This window comes from Jatropha curcas, chromosome 3, assembly GCF_041381405.1.
Source record: "Jatropha curcas cultivar XTBG-Jc1 chromosome 3, XTBG_Jcur_1.0, whole genome shotgun sequence".
In the NCBI taxonomy this organism is placed as follows: Eukaryota; Viridiplantae; Streptophyta; class Magnoliopsida; order Malpighiales; family Euphorbiaceae; genus Jatropha; species Jatropha curcas.
In genome coordinates this window covers 1,894,790-1,916,275 of record NC_143153.1, presented here as the reverse complement: position 1 = coordinate 1,916,275, position 21,486 = coordinate 1,894,790, and the positions used below count along the sequence as shown (strand labels likewise).

At 34.8% G+C, this 21,486-nt stretch overlaps 4 protein-coding genes across 8 annotated transcripts; 3 read left to right on the top strand and 1 right to left on the bottom strand.

Annotated features, from left to right (window-relative positions):
- Window positions 1-206: 206 nt before the first annotated feature.
- Window positions 207-4,138, top strand: CAF2 (RNA-binding CRS1 / YhbY (CRM) domain-containing protein). Its single transcript, XM_012230034.4, has 6 exons — window positions 207-954; window positions 1,056-1,183; window positions 1,333-1,558; window positions 1,970-2,097; window positions 2,465-2,600; window positions 3,415-4,138. The coding sequence occupies exons 1-6, from the start codon at window positions 312-314 to the stop codon at window positions 3,828-3,830; spliced, it is 1,677 nt and encodes a 558-aa protein (XP_012085424.1). The 5' UTR covers window positions 207-311; the 3' UTR covers window positions 3,831-4,138.
- A 599-nt stretch (window positions 4,139-4,737) lies between these two features.
- On the top strand, window positions 4,738-9,849 carry LOC105644623 (uncharacterized). Of its 3 annotated transcripts, none has more exons than XM_012230036.4 (9): window positions 4,738-5,161; window positions 5,848-6,199; window positions 6,657-6,690; window positions 6,917-7,141; window positions 7,668-7,757; window positions 8,205-8,270; window positions 8,358-8,449; window positions 8,547-8,594; window positions 9,265-9,849. In XM_012230036.4, the coding sequence occupies exons 2-9, from the start codon at window positions 5,877-5,879 to the stop codon at window positions 9,380-9,382; spliced, it is 996 nt and encodes a 331-aa protein (XP_012085426.1). In that variant the 5' UTR covers window positions 4,738-5,161; window positions 5,848-5,876; the 3' UTR covers window positions 9,383-9,849. The 3 variants fall into 3 exon arrangements, with proteins under 3 accessions (XP_012085426.1, XP_012085425.1, XP_089575868.1); XM_012230035.4 differs by having other exon boundaries at window positions 5,836-6,199; XM_089719742.1 differs by lacking the exon at window positions 4,738-5,161 and having other exon boundaries at window positions 5,784-6,199.
- Window positions 9,850-10,261: 412 nt separating this feature from the next.
- Window positions 10,262-13,257, bottom strand: LOC105644625 (uncharacterized). 2 transcript variants are annotated; one of them, XM_012230038.4, is made up of 7 exons: window positions 13,100-13,257; window positions 12,806-13,005; window positions 12,027-12,109; window positions 11,703-11,789; window positions 11,324-11,472; window positions 11,090-11,221; window positions 10,262-10,748 (listed from the first exon to the last, which is right to left on the bottom strand). In XM_012230038.4, exons 2-7 carry the CDS (start codon window positions 12,981-12,983, stop codon window positions 10,559-10,561), a joined length of 819 nt encoding a protein of 272 aa, XP_012085428.1. In that variant the 5' UTR covers window positions 12,984-13,005; window positions 13,100-13,257; the 3' UTR covers window positions 10,262-10,558. The 2 variants fall into 2 exon arrangements, with proteins under 2 accessions (XP_012085428.1, XP_012085429.1); XM_012230039.4 differs by having other exon boundaries at window positions 12,806-12,993; window positions 13,100-13,236.
- Window positions 13,258-15,614: 2,357 nt separating this feature from the next.
- LOC105644626 (ATP-citrate synthase alpha chain protein 1) lies at window positions 15,615-19,874 on the top strand. 2 transcript variants are annotated; one of them, XM_012230041.4, is made up of 13 exons: window positions 15,615-15,774; window positions 16,093-16,204; window positions 16,618-16,794; window positions 16,894-17,055; window positions 17,161-17,241; window positions 17,561-17,612; window positions 17,726-17,840; window positions 17,982-18,063; window positions 18,434-18,529; window positions 18,637-18,738; window positions 18,874-18,990; window positions 19,365-19,481; window positions 19,596-19,874. In XM_012230041.4, the coding sequence occupies exons 2-13, from the start codon at window positions 16,106-16,108 to the stop codon at window positions 19,665-19,667; spliced, it is 1,272 nt and encodes a 423-aa protein (XP_012085431.1). In that variant the 5' UTR covers window positions 15,615-15,774; window positions 16,093-16,105; the 3' UTR covers window positions 19,668-19,874. The 2 variants fall into 2 exon arrangements, with proteins under 2 accessions (XP_012085431.1, XP_012085432.1); XM_012230042.4 differs by having other exon boundaries at window positions 15,623-15,774; window positions 16,098-16,204.
- The last annotated feature ends 1,612 nt before the right edge of the window (window positions 19,875-21,486 follow it).

Genomic DNA, 21,486 nt, shown 5'->3' with positions numbered 1-21,486 from the left:
GGATGATTCAGTGCATTGCGGTCTAATGTAGTGTTTAGTTGGGGTATGATATTGAGACACGTGGATATCTATCAAGTTACTAGACCGGCGACGTTTTAGCTAGTACGTTTCGGAGTTATACGGAGATTGAACGACGTCGTTTTGATGGATTTTGACGCCCATAAAATATCATGAAAATACCACATCACATATCCATTTGTCGCCCGCTATCTTCTTCACTCTACTGTCTGTGCAACTGAAAAAAGAGAAAGAAACCTCTCAGCTACCACTGAGAAACCACTAATGAATAGTTTTCTGTTGTTGGATTAAGAATGACAATTGTGGCTTCTTTTTCAGGTATCAATCTCTTCTCTTCACTGCCATCACCGCCTCCAAACGATCCAACATCATCTGCCTCTCCTCCTCAACCACCAATCCCTATCCCGAAGTACCCTCCACCGCTTAAAAAATCCAAAAATTCCAAAACTTCCACTCCCAACCCAGCTTTCAAGCTCCCTCACCGTCGAACCAAGTACTACAAGCCAGTCAAAGATGGTGTCGTTTCATCGGATGGCGACCGCTCGGTCGTCATTGGCGAAAACGGCATTTCTTATCAGCTTCCTGGGGCTCCATTCGAGTTTCAGTACAGCTACTCCGAGACTCCTAAAGTCAAGCCGCTAGCTATTCGTGAACCGGCTTTTTTGCCTTTCGCTCCACCTACAATGCCCCGACCATGGACTGGAAAGGCTCCGTTGAAGAAATCAAAGAAAAAAATTCCACTTTTCGATTCCTTTAATCCACCTCCGCCTGATAAAAAAGGGGTGAATTTCATGGAAATGCCTCGTCCGTTTCCAATGGGAAAGTTTCCGGAGGAAGGGAAAACGAGAAAAGAAATACTTGGGCAACCGTTGAAGAAATGGGAAATCAAAATGCTAATTAAACCTTTGGCGTCCGATAATCGCCAGGTTAATCTCGGTAAGTTATTAACTTAGAAATTCTTGATTCAATTTCAATGTTTGCTCGAGAAAGTGCTATAAGTCAAACTCTGACACACTCGATTTATCTTTGCTTGACAGGGAGAGATGGATTGACGCATAATATGTTAGATTTGATACACTCACATTGGAGGAGACAGCAGGTGTGTAAAGTTCGTTGTAAGGGCATACCCACTGTGGATATGGATAATATTTGCCACCATTTGGAGGTACTTTTATTGCTTATGAATTTGCATTTATAGGGAACTCCTGTTTGGTGCCTGAGGCTTGGATCAAGTGTTTTTTCTTTTTAAGGTTGCCTAAGAGTTTTACGTTGACAAGATAGTTTCCTTTTCTTGTGTGGTTTCTGTAATGCTAGGAAAAAACTGGAGGAAAGGTCATTCATAGAGTTGGTGGTGTAGTTTATCTTTTTTGTGGTAGAAACTATGACTATCGAACTCGTCCACAGTATCCAGTCATGATTTGGAAACCAGCAGCCCCAGTATACCCAAAACTTATCCAAGAAGCTCCTGAAGGATTGACAAAAGCTGAAGCTGACGAGTTTCGGAAGAAAGGGAAGAATCTTTTGCCAATTTGTAAATTAGGTAAATAATCAACCATTCACTGATATAAGAAGTTGCCAGTTTTGTAGATGCTCCTGGTTCAAGTAATGTGGTCCTGAGTGCTAAATGAAGTAAATAACTGTTATTCCAAATAGGTGGCACATGAAGCATTTTGCTTCCCATACAATTGCTAACTTTCATGACTAGGTGCAGGGTTCAGAAGCTACAAGCATAAAGGAACCTTGTTATCTATTTCAAATTTGTAGTTTGATTTCTCCTCCAGGAGTCTGAGACTGTTGATTCACTTAATATCTTTAATACTTGAATACAGTTAACACATGAGAAGTACATTAACATACACACCCTATAGGATATGGCTAATGTGTCTATCTTTAATATTTTCCCTCTCTCCAAAATTAGTTCAAAGATCTTATTTCTTTGTTCAACTTGCAGCCAAAAATGGAGTTTACATTACCTTGGTAAAAGATGTTAGGAATGCTTTTGAAGGAAGTCCATTGGTGAAGATCGACTGCAAAGGGATGAATCCAAGTGATTACAAGAAGTTGGGTGCTAAACTTAAGGTCTGCACAAAGTAGCCTGTCTACCTGCAATTGTATGAAGCATTGTTGTGTGTAAAAGTTTTTTTTTTTTTTTTTTTTTTTTTTTTTTTTTTTGGAGAAAATCATTGTGTACAAAAGTTAAAAAGAAGATAGCTTAGCAGAAAAAAAAGGTAGAGAAAATGAATATGAGCACATTTACTTAGAAAAAGGTTTTGCATCCAACAGAAATTTCTTGCAATTTCAAATTCTTTGAAGATATAGTGACTGTTATATTGGTGTAGGCATTCATAAATGAATATTGAGATTGTTTGATGTGTTTTTATTTATTGTTTGGCCTTAACTATTCTGATATATAGTATGACAGTATTTTCATGTTCATTCGTAACAGGAATTGGTGCCTTGTGTGCTGTTGTCTTTTGACGATGAGCAGATATTGATGTGGAGGGGGCAAAACTGGAAACCAATGTATCCAGAAGGTCGCTCAGTTCCTGAAGTTGATATTGCAAGTGATTCTGATGATTCAGGTATGTTTTAGAAACAGGAATTGGAGTAGCTGCATTGCTATGATAATTGTTTTAATGTGGACATTGTATCTTGAAATATGGTTTATTTCCTACACTGGAATTATCAAGCACTTAATCATTTCATGGTTTTATTCTTAATGTAATTCCCAATTAACTTTGTAAGTTCCTGGTGTAAGATCGGGAAAACAGTTCTGTTAGCTTTTAGACAATTGGCTAGGTGGGATATATCATGGGCATATTTTGAGGGCTGACCAGTGTTAGTGTCATAAGTACTTCATCCCAAGAACAATGGGATATTGTGAAGTTCATTGAAAATCAGGCCACTAGAACTCTCTTAAATATATCGGGAAGACTGGCGCTGGACCCTTGGTGTCCACTTGGTTCAGTTGCCAGTTAATCTTAAAAAGTTGAACAGGTTCCTATCACTATCAGGCGTCTAGTTCACAAAGTAGTTTCGTAGAAGTTGCATTTTTGTTGGTATGTAGACTGTTTGGAATAGGTAGCTTACTTTGTGCACGTCCTCTGCCCTTCTCACTCTTCTCTTATTACCTTGGTACTCTTTTGACATCACACCTCAAAAATGAATTTTACATGGTAACTTAAGAAAAAAGGAAAAAGCATTATCACTCTGCAATATAACAAAATACCAAGAATAGGTATTTTACATTGATATTCTGACTAACTTGTTCTGTACTACTGGTTCATAATATTTGGACATGAGAAACTAATTCCATTATGTTTTAAATTAGAATCATTGAGTCAACTCCATATGTACAGCTTAAAGTTCTCAGAGTTTTTCCATGATGCTTTTCAGGCAAGTTTGATGATGATTGTGATAACCCTGATGCTAATACAGTGAGATCAAGCCCTAAAATGATGTCTCTGTGGAAGCGTGCAATCGAGGCGAGCAATGCAATCCTTCTAGATGAGATCAATCTTGGTCCTGATGATCTTCTACGGAAAGTAGAGGAATTCGAGGGCATTTCACAAGCCACAGAACACTCCTATCCAGCTGTAATTTTGTCTAATGAGGATGGTGCCGATAATACAATATCAGCATTTGAAGATGCTTCACTCGGTAAAAGTTTTGATGAAGAGGGAACAGATATGGATGATGAGTATGAAGATGATGAATATTATGATAGCGACTCATTTGATGAGTTAGATGCTTCAGTACCTCTGGGATCATTACCTGTTGATCGGATAGTCAAAAAACTCGATCAAGAATGAAATGCTAGATGAACAGGTTAGTAATGCTTAAACCTTTCGCATTCCAAAGGCTGGCTATGCAAGTTGCTCGAAAGTAATGAAGGTGTCTGCAACTCATTGTCTCTAGCAAAGGTTACCGAAGGTGTACATTTGTAGCAGTAGAAGGGTTATTGGTGAATTTTCCCTGTGCATTTTTGTTTTCTTTTTCTCACAATGATGTTTATTAGTCCCATCCAGTATAAGCAATAAAGTGAATATATCATGTGAAAAAGAAAAAAATATAGTAATAATATAACAGAAAGTTAAATAGATGTATTTCCTTTTATAAATGTATTTAATTTTTTATATTTAGATTGATTTGTTATTAAAGGTTCAGGTTGCTTATTTTCTAATTACTAAATGTAAGGATTGGTTGGTAGGTAGCACTACTCAATTGTTGGTTGGCAAAAATGTCAACTTCCCAATTCACGCTCAAGCCTTCTATCTATGGAAAAGAAGGATGCAAATTCTTTTTGGTTATGAAATAATTGTTGTGTTTTCTCATTTAATAAGTTATGAATATAATTTTTCTTTTTACTGTAATCTCAAATTATTTGTTAAAATCTCAATGTTCTCTCACGGTCTCACCTCAGTCATTTCAAAACCAAAACTTTTTAACGATATTATAACAACCAAAAAAAAATCCACGTACAGCCGACAGCAAAAACAAATTTCTGCACAAATTCAGAAAGAGGAAAATTCATAGCCACATGCGCGAGTGTGACAAACGAAAAAAGTACTACTATAAATATAATTATTTTTTTATATAACTTAATTAACCCACCCAACAGAGCTCTCGACGTATTTTTATTGGCTTTCGCAAATTGCGAAAACAAAAAGATATTGCTATATTTTGTTCATATTGGCGTGTAGCTGGAAAACGTGGCAAATTGCCACTCTTGAAGGTCCCACGCGAACAACTGAATATGATCATTGGCTTCTGTAGCCTTTCTTGTGCGTTTTTTCTAAGAAACTCACCCCCTTCTCCTCTCGCTCCCGGGTCCCAATCCAAGCCACCACATAATAACCACAATTCCATCTTTGTTTTTTCAAAGGAAAAATCATACCCAGAAGCTAAAGATTGTAAATTTGCAATTTATCTTCTCTGCTGAATCTTCTGTACCCTCCAGTCTCTCAGGATTTGCAGAATTGGAAAAGTTCTTTTCTTTTTAATTAATTCCTTTGAAAAGGTAGGCCAATAAACAAATTCCTTTGAGTGAAGGTAGTTATATTGCTCTGTTTGTCTCTCCTACAGAAGATTGAGAGAAGCAAAGCATCTTCTTTTGCGTGATCACCGTTTCATTTTGGAAGCAGTAAGTCCCACGCCTTTTTTTTTTTTTCTGTTTTCTTTTTTCTTTTTTCTTTTCTTCTTTTAGTCAGGTAATTGGACTACTGTTAATGTTATCTCGTTTTAATAAAATGTATGATCTTAACCTTTTTGAGTTAATCATATCCAAAGTAAAGAATCTCTGTTTGTCTTGATTTGCACAGGCATGTGCCTATATTGCTCTTTACTTCTAGTATTTATTCCTCTGGTTTTTCATTTAAGAAAGTAAAAAAAATGTTGCATGTCTCTTAGTGAGGGTTGATTGCAAGTGTGGTTTTGGTGACTGAATTTTGAAATTGTTGTTGCCTTGGCAGTTGACACTCACTAATCCGCATTGAATTTACTAAACAGTTGTTTATTCTTTTATAGTTTCTAAATAGTTATTTATAGATTGGTACCTCTGACGAAAATATTATTGCTTTCGAATTTCCTGCCTTGGTTAATTCAATTTTACATTGTTTTATTCTTTGGAGTTCTTTTTATTGAAAAACTACTTCTGATTTTGCTGTAAACGGTTTTTTTGCAATGAATTTTTTTTACTTTTCGAATTGAATCCATAGTTGCATTGAGTGCAGACTCTTTTATCCAGTTCCAAATAGAGATTACAGACTATTTTGGAAAATATGGTGATTGATGCAACGGCTTTAAATAATTTGTTAGGTTTCTTAACAGGATCATCAAAGCATACTTGGCAGCCAGCCATGACTGCTGATACAACTGCTTTAAGTTATTGGTTGAACTGGAGGTTCTTCATATGCGCTGCTTTTATCTTATTTGCTATGATATTTGCGGCAACTCTAATATGGAAGTACGAAGGATCCAGGAAATCATACTCTAGGAGGAGAGAAGATCAGCGTGAAATTGTGGGATTTTTATCTATGGATGAAGCTTGGAAGACATGTCTGAAAGGCATTCACCCTGCTTGGCTGCTTGCTTTCAGGATAATTGCTTTCATTATCATGTTCCTACTGATCACAGCAAATACTGTTGTTGATGGAATTGGCATATTTTACTTCTACACTCAGTAAGTTATCAGCCAATCTGTTTGGCGTTTGGTCTTTTACTCCTATAAATTGAACTGATAGTGGACTTAGTAAGGTTGAAGATGGTAATCTGAAATAGAAAGGCTACAATCTAAACTGCATATTGAAGCTAGGGAACTTATTACTGTCTCTCTCCTCATGTCAATCTTTTAGCTTATTGGGATTGAAAGCCTCCATGGGAAGTAATGGAATATTTGTGGGTACTGCCTAGTGGGGTGGGGGAAGATGATCCCATGTGATTGGTTATCTTCAGACAATTTGGTGCTATTTCATCAGCTTTCATGTTGATAAGTAGCAATGTAGCATGGGTGGACTTTTACTCATTACTCACTAAAAACAAAAAGGGAAGGGGAAGGGGAGGGGGAGAGAGAGAGACAGAGGTTAAATTTTCTCATTAAATTTGTAACTCTTTTTCCAATTTTCTTTTGTGCTGTACAGGTGGACTTTTGCGTTGGTCACAGTTTATTTTGCGGTATGTGCCCTTTACAGATTTGTTCTTACATTGTTCTGTAGTGTTTAAGGAATGAAATTTATTTTAGTTCCTATGGTGAGAAACATACAAGCGTCAATATAACAGCTTTAAATTTGTAAATGTTTCAGTATTTGTATTAGATTTTGATAATCAGCAGCTACAACGTTTCAGATTGATTTAATGTCGATCAGAATAAGTTACTTATGCTATTAACTGCAATATGTAGCTCGGATCTTCAATCTCCTTGTATGGATGTTGCAAACATCACAATGGATTTAATGATAATCGGGCTTGTGGAGAAAATTTGGATGCGGAGCAAGGCAACTATATACCTCCCTCACATGGGGAGATTGCTGATACATCTGACCCAAAAAGGCTAGATATCAATTGCGAGCCCCATGGTTACCAACAGGCTGGTACATTGGGCTATATCTTTCAAATTATTTTTCAGGTGAATCGATTCTTTGTTTGTAAAGTTCTTTCTTTCTCTCTACCTGCTGCTGATGCCTTCTAACATTATCTTCTTTTTGCCTTATTGAAATTCTTGACTTGAAAATATAAATCCAACGGGAGGAAAATTTTTCTGTTATAATCTTGGACAATTCCTGTTGAATGCTCTTCAAGAACTTGTACTTATGGGTGTCGCAATTTTTTCTAAGGAAATGGAAATAACTGTATTTACTATTTAGTGAAATTAGATATGAATCTCATGAACCTGTACATGCTTAATAAAGTGGGTCTAGTCCTACAGCAAAGTTCCTCATTTTTTAGTCTTGATAGGGCAGAAATAAACTAGTTTGGGATAAATTTTGGGTACATCCCCTCGTGCCTGTTTCTAATTGAATTTTGATGCTGTCCCGATGCTCATTATTCAATTTCTTTTCCATTTAACTAATTTTGTCTTTGCTACATGCTTCTATTTCTGAAGTGTGTCTTGTAATATTTCTCTAATTGATTTCTTTTCCATGTATGAGCAGACATCTGCAGGTGCTGTGATGCTCACTGATATTGTATTCTGGTTCATTCTTTATCCATTTCTAATGTCCAAGGATTATACTCTTGATTTTGTAAGTATTAACCCTGTCACTCAACTGCTTGTTTACAGCTTCCATTGGATGGTACCTAAAGTATCATAATAGAGGGTTTGGGAGAAGTAAGGTTGGATGATGAGATTGTGAGGTTTATATAAGACATTGGTCTGCGTTTCATAGAAATAGAAGAGAAATGTATATGTATAACCATTTCTTTAATTGATAGACTTTAATCCATAGATTACAATTGTTCACTTTTTTTCTTAATTAGCTTATGTTTTCAAAGAATTAATGTAGTAGCATAAGTCATGTAGAACCTTCATGTAAACTTTGTATCTGCTATAAATTAAGCAAGTCATGAACATAGCACATAAATTACTAATACATTACATATATGCCCAAAAACTTGCATTACAGACTAGATTACTCTTTATATTGCTGAAAATTCTCATCTAAGATTTTGTTTTCTCTTTCTCATTACAGCTAAATGCTTGCATGCACTCAGTCAATGCTGTTTTACTACTTGGGGACACATGTTTGAATAGTTTGGTAATCCTAATTTCTTGATGTTATTGATGGCTTTTCATTTCTAATTTCATAATTGCTAATTACAAATTTACAAAATTTTCCTTCCAGCGGTTTCCAACCTTTCGAATTGCATATTTCATTTTGTGGACATGTGTATTTGTCGTCTTCCAATGGATCATCCATGTTTGTGTTTCAATGTGGTAAATTTACATTAAAAATCCATTATGTTATTGGTTTTATTTATTTATTTATTTATTTCTGAATAATTATGCTTTTTTTCCCTTTTTGTTTTAATAGGTGGCCATATCCATTTCTTGACTTGTCATCCTCATATGCTCCCTTATGGTACGTATGCAATTATGTTCTGTTTTGATCTCTGTGTTCATCTTGTTTGTGCTGTAAAGAGCAAATCATATGCATCCACTCAAAAACAGCAAAGCCTAACTTAAGAGTTCATTTCTACTAGCATTTAACTGCTCCTTAAACAGCCCCTCCTCCCACCCCCCACCCCCTCCTTCTTTCTTTCTCTTTTCTCTCTTCCCCCTTTTCAGAAAGTCTTTTTGTCCTGTCCTTGTGCAAAATGGCTTGGGTTTTCAACCCATTACCAGCCAGTTGAACCATATTAACTCCAAGTAAACCATTTGACCTTCTTATGCTTTGGCTATATGTGCAATTATATGATTCATCATTGTGAAACAAGGATATTACCATGTCATCTTATCCTCAGAAGAAAGGAAAGGGGAGGGAGTATTGGAATTATCACTTCGAGGTTTTTAATATTCAATTTAAACCACAGGTAGATAAATCATTGAGCACTAATTTAAGTGTGCTCTAAAATTGGGTTGAAAATTTTTTCTTTCTTCATTTTTATACCAAAAAGTTCAAATCGAAATTCTTGAATATGTAATGCTTTGTCTAAATGCATTCATAAATAAAATGTGTTTGGTCTTGCAATGTAAGATACTGCCATCTTATATATTAACTCATCTTTGTTGCTGCTTTGTGCTTTTTACAGGTACTTGGGTGTGGGTTTGATGCATATCCTATGTTATGGCATATTTTTTTTGATAATTAGGCTGAAGCATTTTTGGCTGTCAAGAAAATATCCAGAGTCCTACCAGAGTTTTAGGTGAGAAAGGGAATTGCAGTTAATGCAGCACATAAGCGTATAGCTTAACCATAACAAACACCCAATTATTCTTTTTGAGTTGGTAATTGGGCTCCTTGCTAGTGTCATTGGTTGGTGAACAAGGTCATTATTTTTTGAGAGAGGAGCTGCTGAGGTAAAAATATATTGCTGTCTTTAAGCAAATACAGGTTTTAATGAAATAGCGAATATACAAAACTATCTTCCCTCTGCAAGTTCATCCAGTAGGCTTGGAGGCTTCAGCAATGAAAATGTAAAGATTGTGATTGCTGCTTACCTTGTATTATTTATGTTGTATATCTCCTCCAAAGGAATTGGTTGGCTATAAAGGAGTTGGATTGTCACTGTTTATTTTGTCTATTTTGATCCTTGTTATGTCGACGTTGAAACTTGAGCTCGATGAGCTCAAGCCTTATAAATCCCAAAAGAACCATAACCTTTCACTTTTTTTCATTATGTTCTCATACATTATACTATATTCGAATCTTGAAGGCGGTTACAATATCATCGACATTTCTTAGAACAAGATGTATGCATATAAGTTATATCCAAATTGAGTTTGGAATATTTAATATGATGTGAGATAAAAAGAACTTCGCATACAGGTAATTCTCAATATATAGGAAGAAACTGGAAAACTTTGCTCATAGTGGGTCTTGAATCTGTATCTTCTTCCACACATTCCAAAGCCAATGTTACGGGAGTTTGTAATTCACCTCTATCATATAATCCTTCCATTTCAAGGTCAATAAGCAAACAACCCGTCTATATATCACTAGACTTTTTTTCTTTCTCTATGTCATTGAATTTTTTTTTTTTTTTTTTTATCCCAATTAGATGTAAATTCCATGCATAAAGATTCAAATTATTGCAGACCAATATCTTGATTATGAAAAGATGAAACAAGTTCATTATCAATTGAATCCAAAAAAATAAAACAATTTCTCATCGCATCATTGTTTTAAGTGAAACTAACGGTCTAACCACACCACAAGCAAAGACTGGATATCTCCACCTCTGTTCTTCGTTTTACTTTCAACTTCGGCCACTTTCCTATGGCAAGTTCAGGTGGTCCCTTGTGGCGCCTCAAGTTTTTCCAACAATCATGAGGCAATAATAACCAGCTTCCAAAGCAGATAGATCACCACCATAGAACATAAGCCTAGGGTCTTACATGTTCTCTAATGAACTGTTCCACCTGAGATATCTCTCCAGTCAAACCAGAAGATTCTGCAACCGTAACTTTGTTATTGCAATGCGAGAATGAAAATGCTTCCCCAGGGATCCCAAGAGTAAAGTCGTTTGCAATATCAGCTTCTGATATTCCACTTCTTGATGCCCGTAATTTGTCACTGCAGGATAAAAAATAATAATAAATGTGTCAAACAGCTGCATGCACATTTTATTTAAAATGAAAATACTCACTGCATAACAACAAGAAATGCTCAATGAGCTAAAAGTAAGCACGATAAAGTACTAGTAAAGTGTCTGAAACCAATTATATTAGTATCCTAGAAATGAACATCAGCTGACAAGCACTATAACTGCTTGCTAATGACAATTAGTTAGAAGCACAAGCTGCTATAATAATGGAAGTGGGAACCAAAAGCTCAATTGGGCATATGAGCCCACCAATTGTTCACAGTGCATACAAGAGGAAAGTTGTTTAATTAGAAAAAAGAGGAAGCTTTACATTTCTTTCTCCAATTGTTTTCGGATGAACTCCTTGGTATGTGCTGTCACTTTGTCAGTCTTATTACAACAGATAAGAACCGGAACTTTCCTTTTGACGACACTTGCCTTGGTCAAAATATCATACAGATATCTATCACATACAAAGTATAAAATATTAGAATACCAGGATATTTATATTTGAATTTGTTGATGTGCATGTGCAAACATGTATGCTTTTACAGCTTGTAATTACTCTGAAACTCCACGCAAATTGGGTAAGAATTCCAAAGCATCAACAACAAACACTATGCCAGCAGCTTGAGGCAAAAACTCATCTAGTTTGGGTCGAAGACGAGAATGCCCAGGAACATCAACGAGATGAACAGGCTTTATTTTGCCACTCTGTCAAGACATAAAAGAAGTATATAAAAAAATTTAAAATTAGGGGGAAAAAAGAGGTTGCGTGAGTTCAATTGAAGATCTAATGCAACATTATAGATATTCCAGAAAATGACAGCAGAAAAATAATCTATTATGCCTCAAATCCCAGGCAGAAGTTGGGATATGTTCCCATTTCATGTTGAGGCAGAGAATGAACCAAATTTATGCATGCCGAGTGAAGATAAAATTACCTTAGAGCTTTCAGAACTAAGAACAAAAGTGCCCTCATTTGGTTCCATTGATGTAACAGTGCCCTGATGTGCAGAACCATCTCGAAGCTGGCATACAAATGATGGGATAATAATTAGACTAAAATGTGTAATCCACAGCAAGGATCATTCTCATGTACTCAGTGGTCATTGCAATCATCAGGAAGAAAGGTGATAAAGAAAAATAATATACAATCAAGACCAGTTGCTTAATCAATTGATTGCATGTCTCTAAAATACAAATATTCATTGCAGCTAATTGTTCTAAGTTTTTCTGGGAACCAAAGCAACAACATCAGGACTTACTTGATAGAAAAGAACAGTTTTGCCAGCCCCGCTGAGCCCAGTGAGCACAATGGTATTAGATTTTGTGCGTTTGAACAGGCGAACTGCAAAGAAAAAACAGAATTTAAAAACACTAGGTAAATATCATTCCAAATTTAATAGTCAGAAATTTCAATGTTTGGTAGACACAAAGTGTAATCGAAGCGTAAGATATTACAAAGGAGATTATTCATTCAAAATGGCTATCCAGATAAGTGATACAATCCTCTTCTTTTTCCTCAAGGTAAATCAACTGCTTGCAAGTAGGCAATGGATCAACAAATTGCGTTGATTCTCCAAACTCAAGAAAGCATCAAAGATTTTAATACAACCTTCCCTAGATGTTGCATCCGACTTTATTCTGTACTTTCACAAAATAGAACTACAATTCTAGGAACCATAGTTAAACTCTTGCACCCTGATGAGCCAACCTTTTTTTAGAAGGTAATTCTGATCTGAATTACAAACTTCGATTAATATCTTCCAAAGGTAATTCTGATCTTTCTTTTATAATTAGAACATGAAGACCCAAGCATCTAATAATTTGCTTTGATTAACCCCTTTGTAAATCACATAAGTTCCATCTGCTGATTTCGACTAGCATTTCAAGTACCCAACAACTAGAAGGTCAACTTTTCTCTAATTTTCAAGTACCCAACAGAAAAAAAAAAAGAGCAAAACCTTTGGCAATTAAAATTTCAAAACGACACTAACAAAAAAATAAATTTATAAAGAGGAGAAATAGAGAAGAAGAGAATTACTCATCAAGAGGAAAAAGATGGTGACAAGCAAGACAGCAGCAGCGACATAGAGTTGGGTAGGAGGTATCTTATTGGCATACTCAATTCCTTGTTGCAACCATTCTATCTGATTGGCATATTCAATCCCATGTTGCAACCATTGCTTAGCTTCATTTTTCCACTGTTCCATGCCTTCCATTTTCAAAATTCTGCAAATTTCACTTCCCACCCAATTCCAAACCCATAACTCTCGTAAATCAAAATATATACATATAGTTCAGCAAGATGTAAGCTCAATTACAGGTAAATTGTTACCTGTTTGGAAATTTCAGCAAGCCCACAAGTTTCCGGTCCAAGCCCTAGTTACCACCGCGACTTTCTTTTCTTTTTCGTTTGTTCTCCGTTCTATCGCAGAGAAAATGGGGATTCCAGAACTCAATAATGAAGGAAGATGGAAATGGGCCCTTCTTTTTCAAGTTAAGGCCCATGGACAATCAATTTTAAGCCTGGCTTGTGCTTTTCCTCTCGATTTATGAACCTGAGACATAATTTCCAATTAAAAGGGAAAATACTAATAATAACAATGACCCATTTTGTTTTTAACAAATTAAGACTAAGCTTCATGTGAATTAGGATTAGGATTAAGGTTTTCAGAACTGTCTTTGGAGTTGTCTTTCAAATTTTGTCTTTATTTTTTTAATTATTTTTGGAAAATAATAGTTTGGAGAAAAAGAGAAATTAATCTTCTTTTTTTTTTTTCAAACCATAGTTCACTAAGCTTCATGTTGGTAAGAGCTTGAAGCTCACTAGAGAGTCAACTTTAGGGTTAGCATAAAAACAAGATCCCCTTCCTAATTCATAAGCAACTTTAAAATTATTCTTTTCTCTTTTTTTTTTTGTCGAGATGATCAAATTTCTCAAATTAAATTATTTTGGTGTTATTTATTTATTTTAAATGATTACATTTAGGCATAAACCATCAATGCACCAAAACTATGAATTGAAAATTACTATAGTGTTAGGCCAACTTTGGAGTGGAAAGCCAACTTCTTGGTAAGAAACTATGATCTAAGCTACACCACTAATATTTATTAGTTACAAATATCATTATTAAGAATTCACGTTAACAAAAAATATATATATATAAATCTAGCCACTCAGTGGTGATCTTATTGGGTTTCTCACTTATTTGAAAGTAAAAGGTCTCAAGTTTGAATCTTCTTGACAACTCTGAAAAGATGAAGGCTACCCGTGCTATGTAGCCTTCAATATTATTTCGGTACATAAAAGCTTGAAATGAATTTTTTTAAAAAATTATAAACCTAACATTTAGGCATAAACTCTTACTGTTTACTTGCCAAACATATTTTTGACTAACATAAAAATAATAATAACATTCCACCACTCACTAACATTGCACTCTTAAGGAACGTTTAACAAAGCAACTTCCAATTGTAAGGTCAACCCATTCAAAAAATGATGAAGCTATAGTTTGTTCATCCACCATTTACTCAAAGGCCAACAAAATTCAAAGCCTGCAAATTGCAATGCAATGCCTATAATTATTTTTCTATTTTATGATATTAAATAACAAAAATAAAACATATTTTTGATAATGTAATTTTATTGAGCACGTTGTGAAACAAAAACCAAACACAATAAAAAGAAAAATCATAAATCCGTCGAATCATGAATAATATATATACAATTTATTAAAATATGACGAAAATTAATTCATGCAATTTATGAATTTTTATTTTTTTTAAATTAACAACTCCGGCAGCATCACGGAGATGAATTAGTTTTAGAATAAAGGATTAACAATCAAGGAGCAGAAGTTGCTTGCAAATACAAAGTCAATGTGTGACTTAACAGGGAGAGACCAACCGTCGAGTATTGACTAATTAAATAAACATTTTGCTGGGTTTGACTGTCATACAAAGCTTAAAAGTTGAAAGCCAACCTTCTAAAAATATTTTAACGTGAAATTTTTTTTTATTTTCCCTTATTTTATGCTCTTCATATAAGATTGAATAACTTGTACGAATTTGATGATGGCTTGTGATCTTGTAATTAAAGAGGTTGAAAATTTGATTAGAAATTAGGAGATTAAAGTCAAAATTTTATTCTATAAATGATAAAAAGACTTTGTGGTATTTAATAGGTGTTCATTTTTTATGATTTTTTTTTTTTTGTCAAACCATATAAGTTTTCAGTGATTAATTACGTTGTGTTTAATCCAATTTGTCCTGCGTCAGACTCTTAAAAAGAAAGCGTTTAAAAAAAAAAAAATCTCATTCGAATAATATTTTAGTTTAATTAAATAATAACACATATTTGCTTGATGAGATTAAAAAAAACTGCTTTGTAAGTTCTAAGGACTATGCAATTTGTAATTTGAGTAATTCAGTGACAAAGAATACTTGCAGAGTTGATCATCATGACTTAAATTATAATTCGATCATCCACAGTATAAATTCCTCAATGCCAACCCTTTTGGATCGCTGGGCAACATTGGCATGGATAAGAACTATGCAACCTATGTTCCCATATTTGGACTGAAGCAGGAGGTCTAGATGGCATTTTCGCACAAGAAAAATGAATCAAACGGTGAAGAGTATTTATCACTGTACCAACCACAGCTAATTAAATGTTAAATGTACCGAACAAGAAACTTACAAGACATCAATGGTTGAAACGTTGGTCCTTAATGGTACTGGTAGGTGAGGCATGTGGTTACCCATCACCCTTAACTAAATACGTTCCCGCGAAAGAATAGTCCGGATTTTGAACCCAACAAACTCACTTTCTGTTCTCGTTTTTGTAATTTTGGGTTTTAGAATTATATCATTTTTTAATTTTTTTTTTAAAAAAAGCTGAATTTTCTACTATAAATAGGCTAGCCAATGCCACCAAATTCAAGTCCTTGTGCTTCTTCTCGTGTCTGACTACCGAACCTGTCAATCTTCCACTTACCCTTCTCTACCACGGTAATAGCTTCAGCTGAAATTTTTCCATTAATGATTTTATGATTTCTATGTATGAATAGCTCTAAAGATTCTTTCTTTGTTAAAAATGAAGAGAAAAATCTATCCCCATATGGACTTTGATTAAAGATTTTGATTTTTTTTTTTTTTTTTTTTTGTTATTTCTGGGTTTCTATTGAATGCATGGCCATGTCTGGGACGAATTAGTTGGAATTTGGAAGTGGATACTTGTGGGTTTTGCTTGACTTTGTGATCTGGTAACGTTAGATCTGTGAGTGAATTTAAGTTTGATTGTTTATGGGTGCTTTTTTTGGGGTGAAGATCAGGTAACCAAATGGCACGCAAGAAGATCAGAGAGTATGACTCCAAGAGATTGTTGAAGGAGCATTTCAAGAGGCTTGCTGGCTATGAACTGCCCATCAAATCCGCTCAAGTGAGTGCATTTTCTTAATTCGAGTATTAGAGTTTGAAGATCTTTGTTTGATTATCAGCCGAAAACATGAGAATTCTAAATCAGAGGTTTTTTAGTTGGTTGGTTTTTAAGATTAACCTTGATAGATATAACAATATGGAAACTGGCATTTTGTGACATTTCCCTGTAATTGAACGGTTAACATGATCGAATAGTTAAGCAATTGAAGGAATTGGGGCTAATGTGTTTTTATGCCTCCATATACTAAGCTAATTGGCTGATCAAGAAAGCATTTCCTAATATATTTATATTCCTGTTCCAGAGTTCTATGTTTTTTGTATTCCCAAAGGACTGAATCTCTTAATTCCTTGTTTCATATTAGATTAGCCATATAATTCATTTTCAAGCAATAAATTTGTTTCCTTATGAATCAGGTTACAGAATCAACTGATTTCAACGAGCTAACAGAGAAAGAACCTTGGCTATCATCAGGGAAACTAGTTGTAAAGCCTGACATGTTGTTTGGGAAGCGTGGAAAGAGTGGTCTAGTTGCCTTAAATCTTGATATGGCTCAAGTTGCTGCTTTCGTGAAAGAACGCCTTGGCAAAGAGGTAGACTTTTTTCTTTCCACTAGCTATTGTTAAATGAATTATTTCATTGTTGCCACAGCTTTCAGTACTTGAATTAAATTATTCTCTCTTGGTTAACAGGTTGAGATGAGTGGATGTAAAGGACCTATAACAACATTTATTGTTGAACCTTTCATCCCTCACAATGAGGAGTTTTACCTTAATATTGTCTCTGAGAGGCTTGGATGCAGCATAAGCTTTTCAGAATGTGGAGGAATTGAGATTGAAGAGAACTGGGATAAGGTGCTTTGAGATGTGAATTTGTGGTTCATCAGTTGTAGAAGACACTTATTTTTCTGTCAGGTTAACTGTTTGCACCTCTATACTTACAAAGGCTTTTGTACACAGGTTAAGACCATATATGTACCAACCGGCTCCTCATTTACATCGGAAACATGTGCTCCGCTTGTTGCAACCCTTCCAATGGAGGTAATTTCTATGCCTTCAATGACCTGGTTGACTGATTTGGTTCTTTCGTTGTGGCTTTGCTATTGTAATTCTTCAGCATATTTTAGCATTAAGTTTTGTGTTCTGAAGTTTAATACCTGGTCGATCTTTAACCTAAAAAGAGAAAGGAAAGGGAAAATTAGTTGATTTTGAAATTTTGGACAGAATGCTATGCTAGTCAAAAAGGCAATCATATGATTCATTTTCTCGATTTTCAAGTTCATATTATACACACATTTGTGTTTAGGCTTTCATCATGAACCTGGAATCATTAACACAAAAAAATCATTCTTTGATGCAGGTAAAAGGGAAAATTGAGGAGTTTATTAAAGTGGTTTTTACTCTATTTCAAGGTATATTAATGATTTTTTTATAAATCCATATTACTTAGAAGTTCTGAATTTATGCTCTAACTTCTATTGCTGTTATAATTTTTTGTTTAACTTTTTAAGTTTGTGTGAATCAGATCTTGACTTCACTTTCCTAGAGATGAATCCTTTCACTTTGGTTGATGGAAAGCCTTATCCCTTGGATATGAGGGGCGAGCTGGATGACACTGCTGCCTTCAAGAACTTCAAGAAGTATATTTCATTTACTTGATTGATTTTTCTCTTCTGTTTGCTGTTTCAATTGTTTTCAATTCTAACAATTTGATGCATCTATTTATTAAGCGAATCACGTTCCATGTTTAGTATTCTCTTACACTACTTTGTTTCTTGCAGGTGGGGCAACATTGAATTTCCACTCCCATTTGGCAGAGTTATGAGCCCCACGGAAAGCTTTATTCATGGGCTTGATGAAAAGGTATTTTAGTTAATTATTGATTCCTTCATATTCGCAATTTGTTTCATTCTCTAATAGATTGCTTGAGCTTTTCTCTATCTATAATATCTTCAGAATCCTCAAATTTCATGGAGCAGAAAAGCAAGGATTTTTGCCAGATAAAATTTTAATATTAAAAGTTGTCACTCCATGATGTTCAAGAAAAAGGACTTTTAAAAATCACATTTAAAATTAAATTCCTTTGCTTCAAATGTTTTTCGGTGACAAGTATCCACATTTCTTTGAGAATGTTTAATTAACCACACTGCTATTTTTCTTGTAGTTTTCAGCAAAGAGGATCCTAGAAAGTTTTTTTTTCTCTTTTTTAAAAGAATATTGATTCTTCTTGCAGACGAGTGCGTCTCTGAAATTCACAGTTTTAAACCCAAAAGGACGAATTTGGACTATGGTTGCTGGAGGAGGTGCAAGTGTCATCTATGCAGATACAGTATGTCATCTTTATTTAGATGCAGGATTTCCATGAAAATGCATCTTTTCCCTTTTCTTTCCTCCATTTGCCATGGCATCTTAGGCAATAAAAACTACGCTTCTCAGGTTGGAGATCTAGGTTTTGCTTCAGAGCTTGGGAACTATGCAGAATATAGTGGAGCCCCCAACGAAGAGGAAGTATTGCAGTATGCTCGAGTTGTAATTGATGTAAGGACTCACTCTCCATATGTCATTGTGTCACTGTTTGATGTTAGCTCGTGAAATATATTTCTAGATGCTCATAGACACTCACGTGTGGATTAGAGATCATGAATGTACAACTGATCTATCATTTATCTACAGTGTGCTACTTGTAATCCTGATGGTCGTAAGAGAGCCCTTGTGATTGGAGGAGGTATTGCTAACTTCACAGACGTTGCTGCTACATTTAATGGCATAATTCGAGCCTTGAAGGAAAAAGTGAGCATAAACTGATTGAACTTCGCTTTTCTGTATGCTTTTAACCCTGAATGTAATGGCAAAGCTAATGTAGTATGAAGTTATCCTTCTTTTACGGAATTGAACTTTTCTTTTACTGAAAGTATCTAATTCAAAACCCAGTTCTGCCAAGTGCTAAGTTTTTATTGTGAACTCTCATTTTAATGTTTTCCATGAATCCAAAACCTTTTGCAGTAAAATCACATTCTTTTGACTCGAAGCAAGAAGATATTATTTGCTCCTGAAAAACGATATTTTAAAGTAATTAGGAAGTAAACTGGATTGATTATGACAGTTTTTTTTTTTTGTCAATTTTGATGCTCTCATTGGAATAATTTTATTTCTTCTTTTTGCAGGAAGCAAAGCTTAAAGCAGCAAGGATGAGCATATATGTGAGGAGAGGGGGTCCAAATTACCAGAGAGGCCTTGCAAGAATGAGGGCACTTGGCGAAGAACTTGGCATTCCTATTGAGGTATTTATATATTTGTGGAATCTGCTGCCTTTTTTCTCCGCTGTGTTTAAAACTAAAATGCCATGCTTAAACTATGTCAGTGAAAATCGTTTCCTGACCCCGGCTTTCTTACAGGTTTACGGACCTGAAGCAACAATGACCGGTATATGCAAGCAGGCAATTGAGTGCATCGCGGCAGCTGCTTAAGCCACCAACTCCTGGACCAATTGTCTCTTCTTTCTTTCTTTCTTTTTTTTTCTAATGCCGGCATTTCTAAGCTTCTCTGTTGTCATTTTCTTTGTACCAGAAACCCCACAAGATAATGAAATGATAGGTAGAGTGAAATTTGTAATCTCTGATACTATGTTAAGTGTCCCCATAATAAAGAAAGAGCTGCTTAGTGCTTCTATTAAATTTTACTCTCTCTTAATTTTGTTAAGTCCCTGTACACGACACCTTCCATTCCTTGAGAATACCGATTTGACAGACACTTGACTTGGTTGATGTTTTCTTATGTCATGATAAATATATCTGTCAAATTGAAGAATTAATAAAAAACATTAAATGACACTTTGATTTATACAAATAGATATTTTGAGATTTAAAAAAAATAGTGGGTAACCCTTTTTTTTGAGGCTAGAAAAATTTCAATCCCAACCATACATGAAGAAGACTTGGGAGAGTGAGGAACATATCCCATACATAAAATCCTACCTAATCAATAATTTCTGCAATTGACTACTTGATTGTCTTCAAGCTAGAGAAAGAGGAATATATCATTTTCAATGTAGCTGCAAGCCATAATGCATAAACCCACCTCCTTTTATTATTATTATTTTTATTTCAATGGGTTGGTATTTTTAAAAAAAAAAAAAGATTAACCTTATATAACAATCAGAATCTAAATTAAAATAATATTCATTTAAGTGTAATTTATTATAAAACTTAATTTTATTGTAATTTTAAAATACAAGAATTAACAAATTTATTTTTATATTTAATTTAAATTTTCAATTCATTGAAACAAAAAGCTGGTTTCAAGATTGGCTGCCCTTTTGACTGGTTTTAAAGGGGTAAAATATTATTAGTGGATTAGGAGAATTACCACGTTTTTTTTTTTTTTCTTTTTTATGTTTTTAACTGTACTGCAGTTGACTACTAAAAATTTTGGTCCCACAATTTGCCCTGTTCAATTGTTAATTGGGTTATTCCTTTCATAATTCATAATAACTTATTTAAACTCTTTATAAGAGAATACAGTTAGTTTATTTTTGAATCGTTTAAATTAGGTTCAATGACCAAAAATATATATCATTTAATATAATTGAACAATAATTAAAGGATCAATATAGGACTTGTTTTCATTAAGAAACAAGTTTTTATGGAATTGTGGCTAAGTGCTGTCTTTCTAAGCATCAATCATCTTCTTCCACTTCAAACGAGCTTTGCCTTCGTTAATGAATATGGTTAATTGCTTTGGGCTTCTTCTCTGTGCCATCCAAGCTATTGCTCTCATCCGTTCTACATTCTTCTTTGCGTAATAAGAATTGTCATTTGCCATTAGTTTCCATGCCTATAACCTGTTTGATGAAATGTCTCTTCCATGTCCATAGCCTCCACCTCTAACCCCAACAACACCTCTGCCACCATCTCCTTCTCCCCCTCCACCACCTCATTTCACACTTATCCATTACAAAAACCAGAAGCACCACCACCGATACCACCTTCCTCCGCCACCACCACCTCCTCTAGCTGTAACTTTCTATACCACTAAAACCTTCGCCTCCTCCAAACGCATAACTTTCACCATAAACAGAACCAAGTCAGCCTAAATCACCCCCTCGGTTTCTTCCTCCCTTCCACCTCCACCTCATCCTACAAAAAAAAAAAAAAAAAAAAAAAAAAAAAAAAAAAAAACAGAACATCAATTTTGCTCTCGCCATCTTAGATTATTTGTGTCTCCATCTTGACTACAATCCTGGATGCGCTGCAAACCGATCATAATGAACAATTAAAATGAGCACAG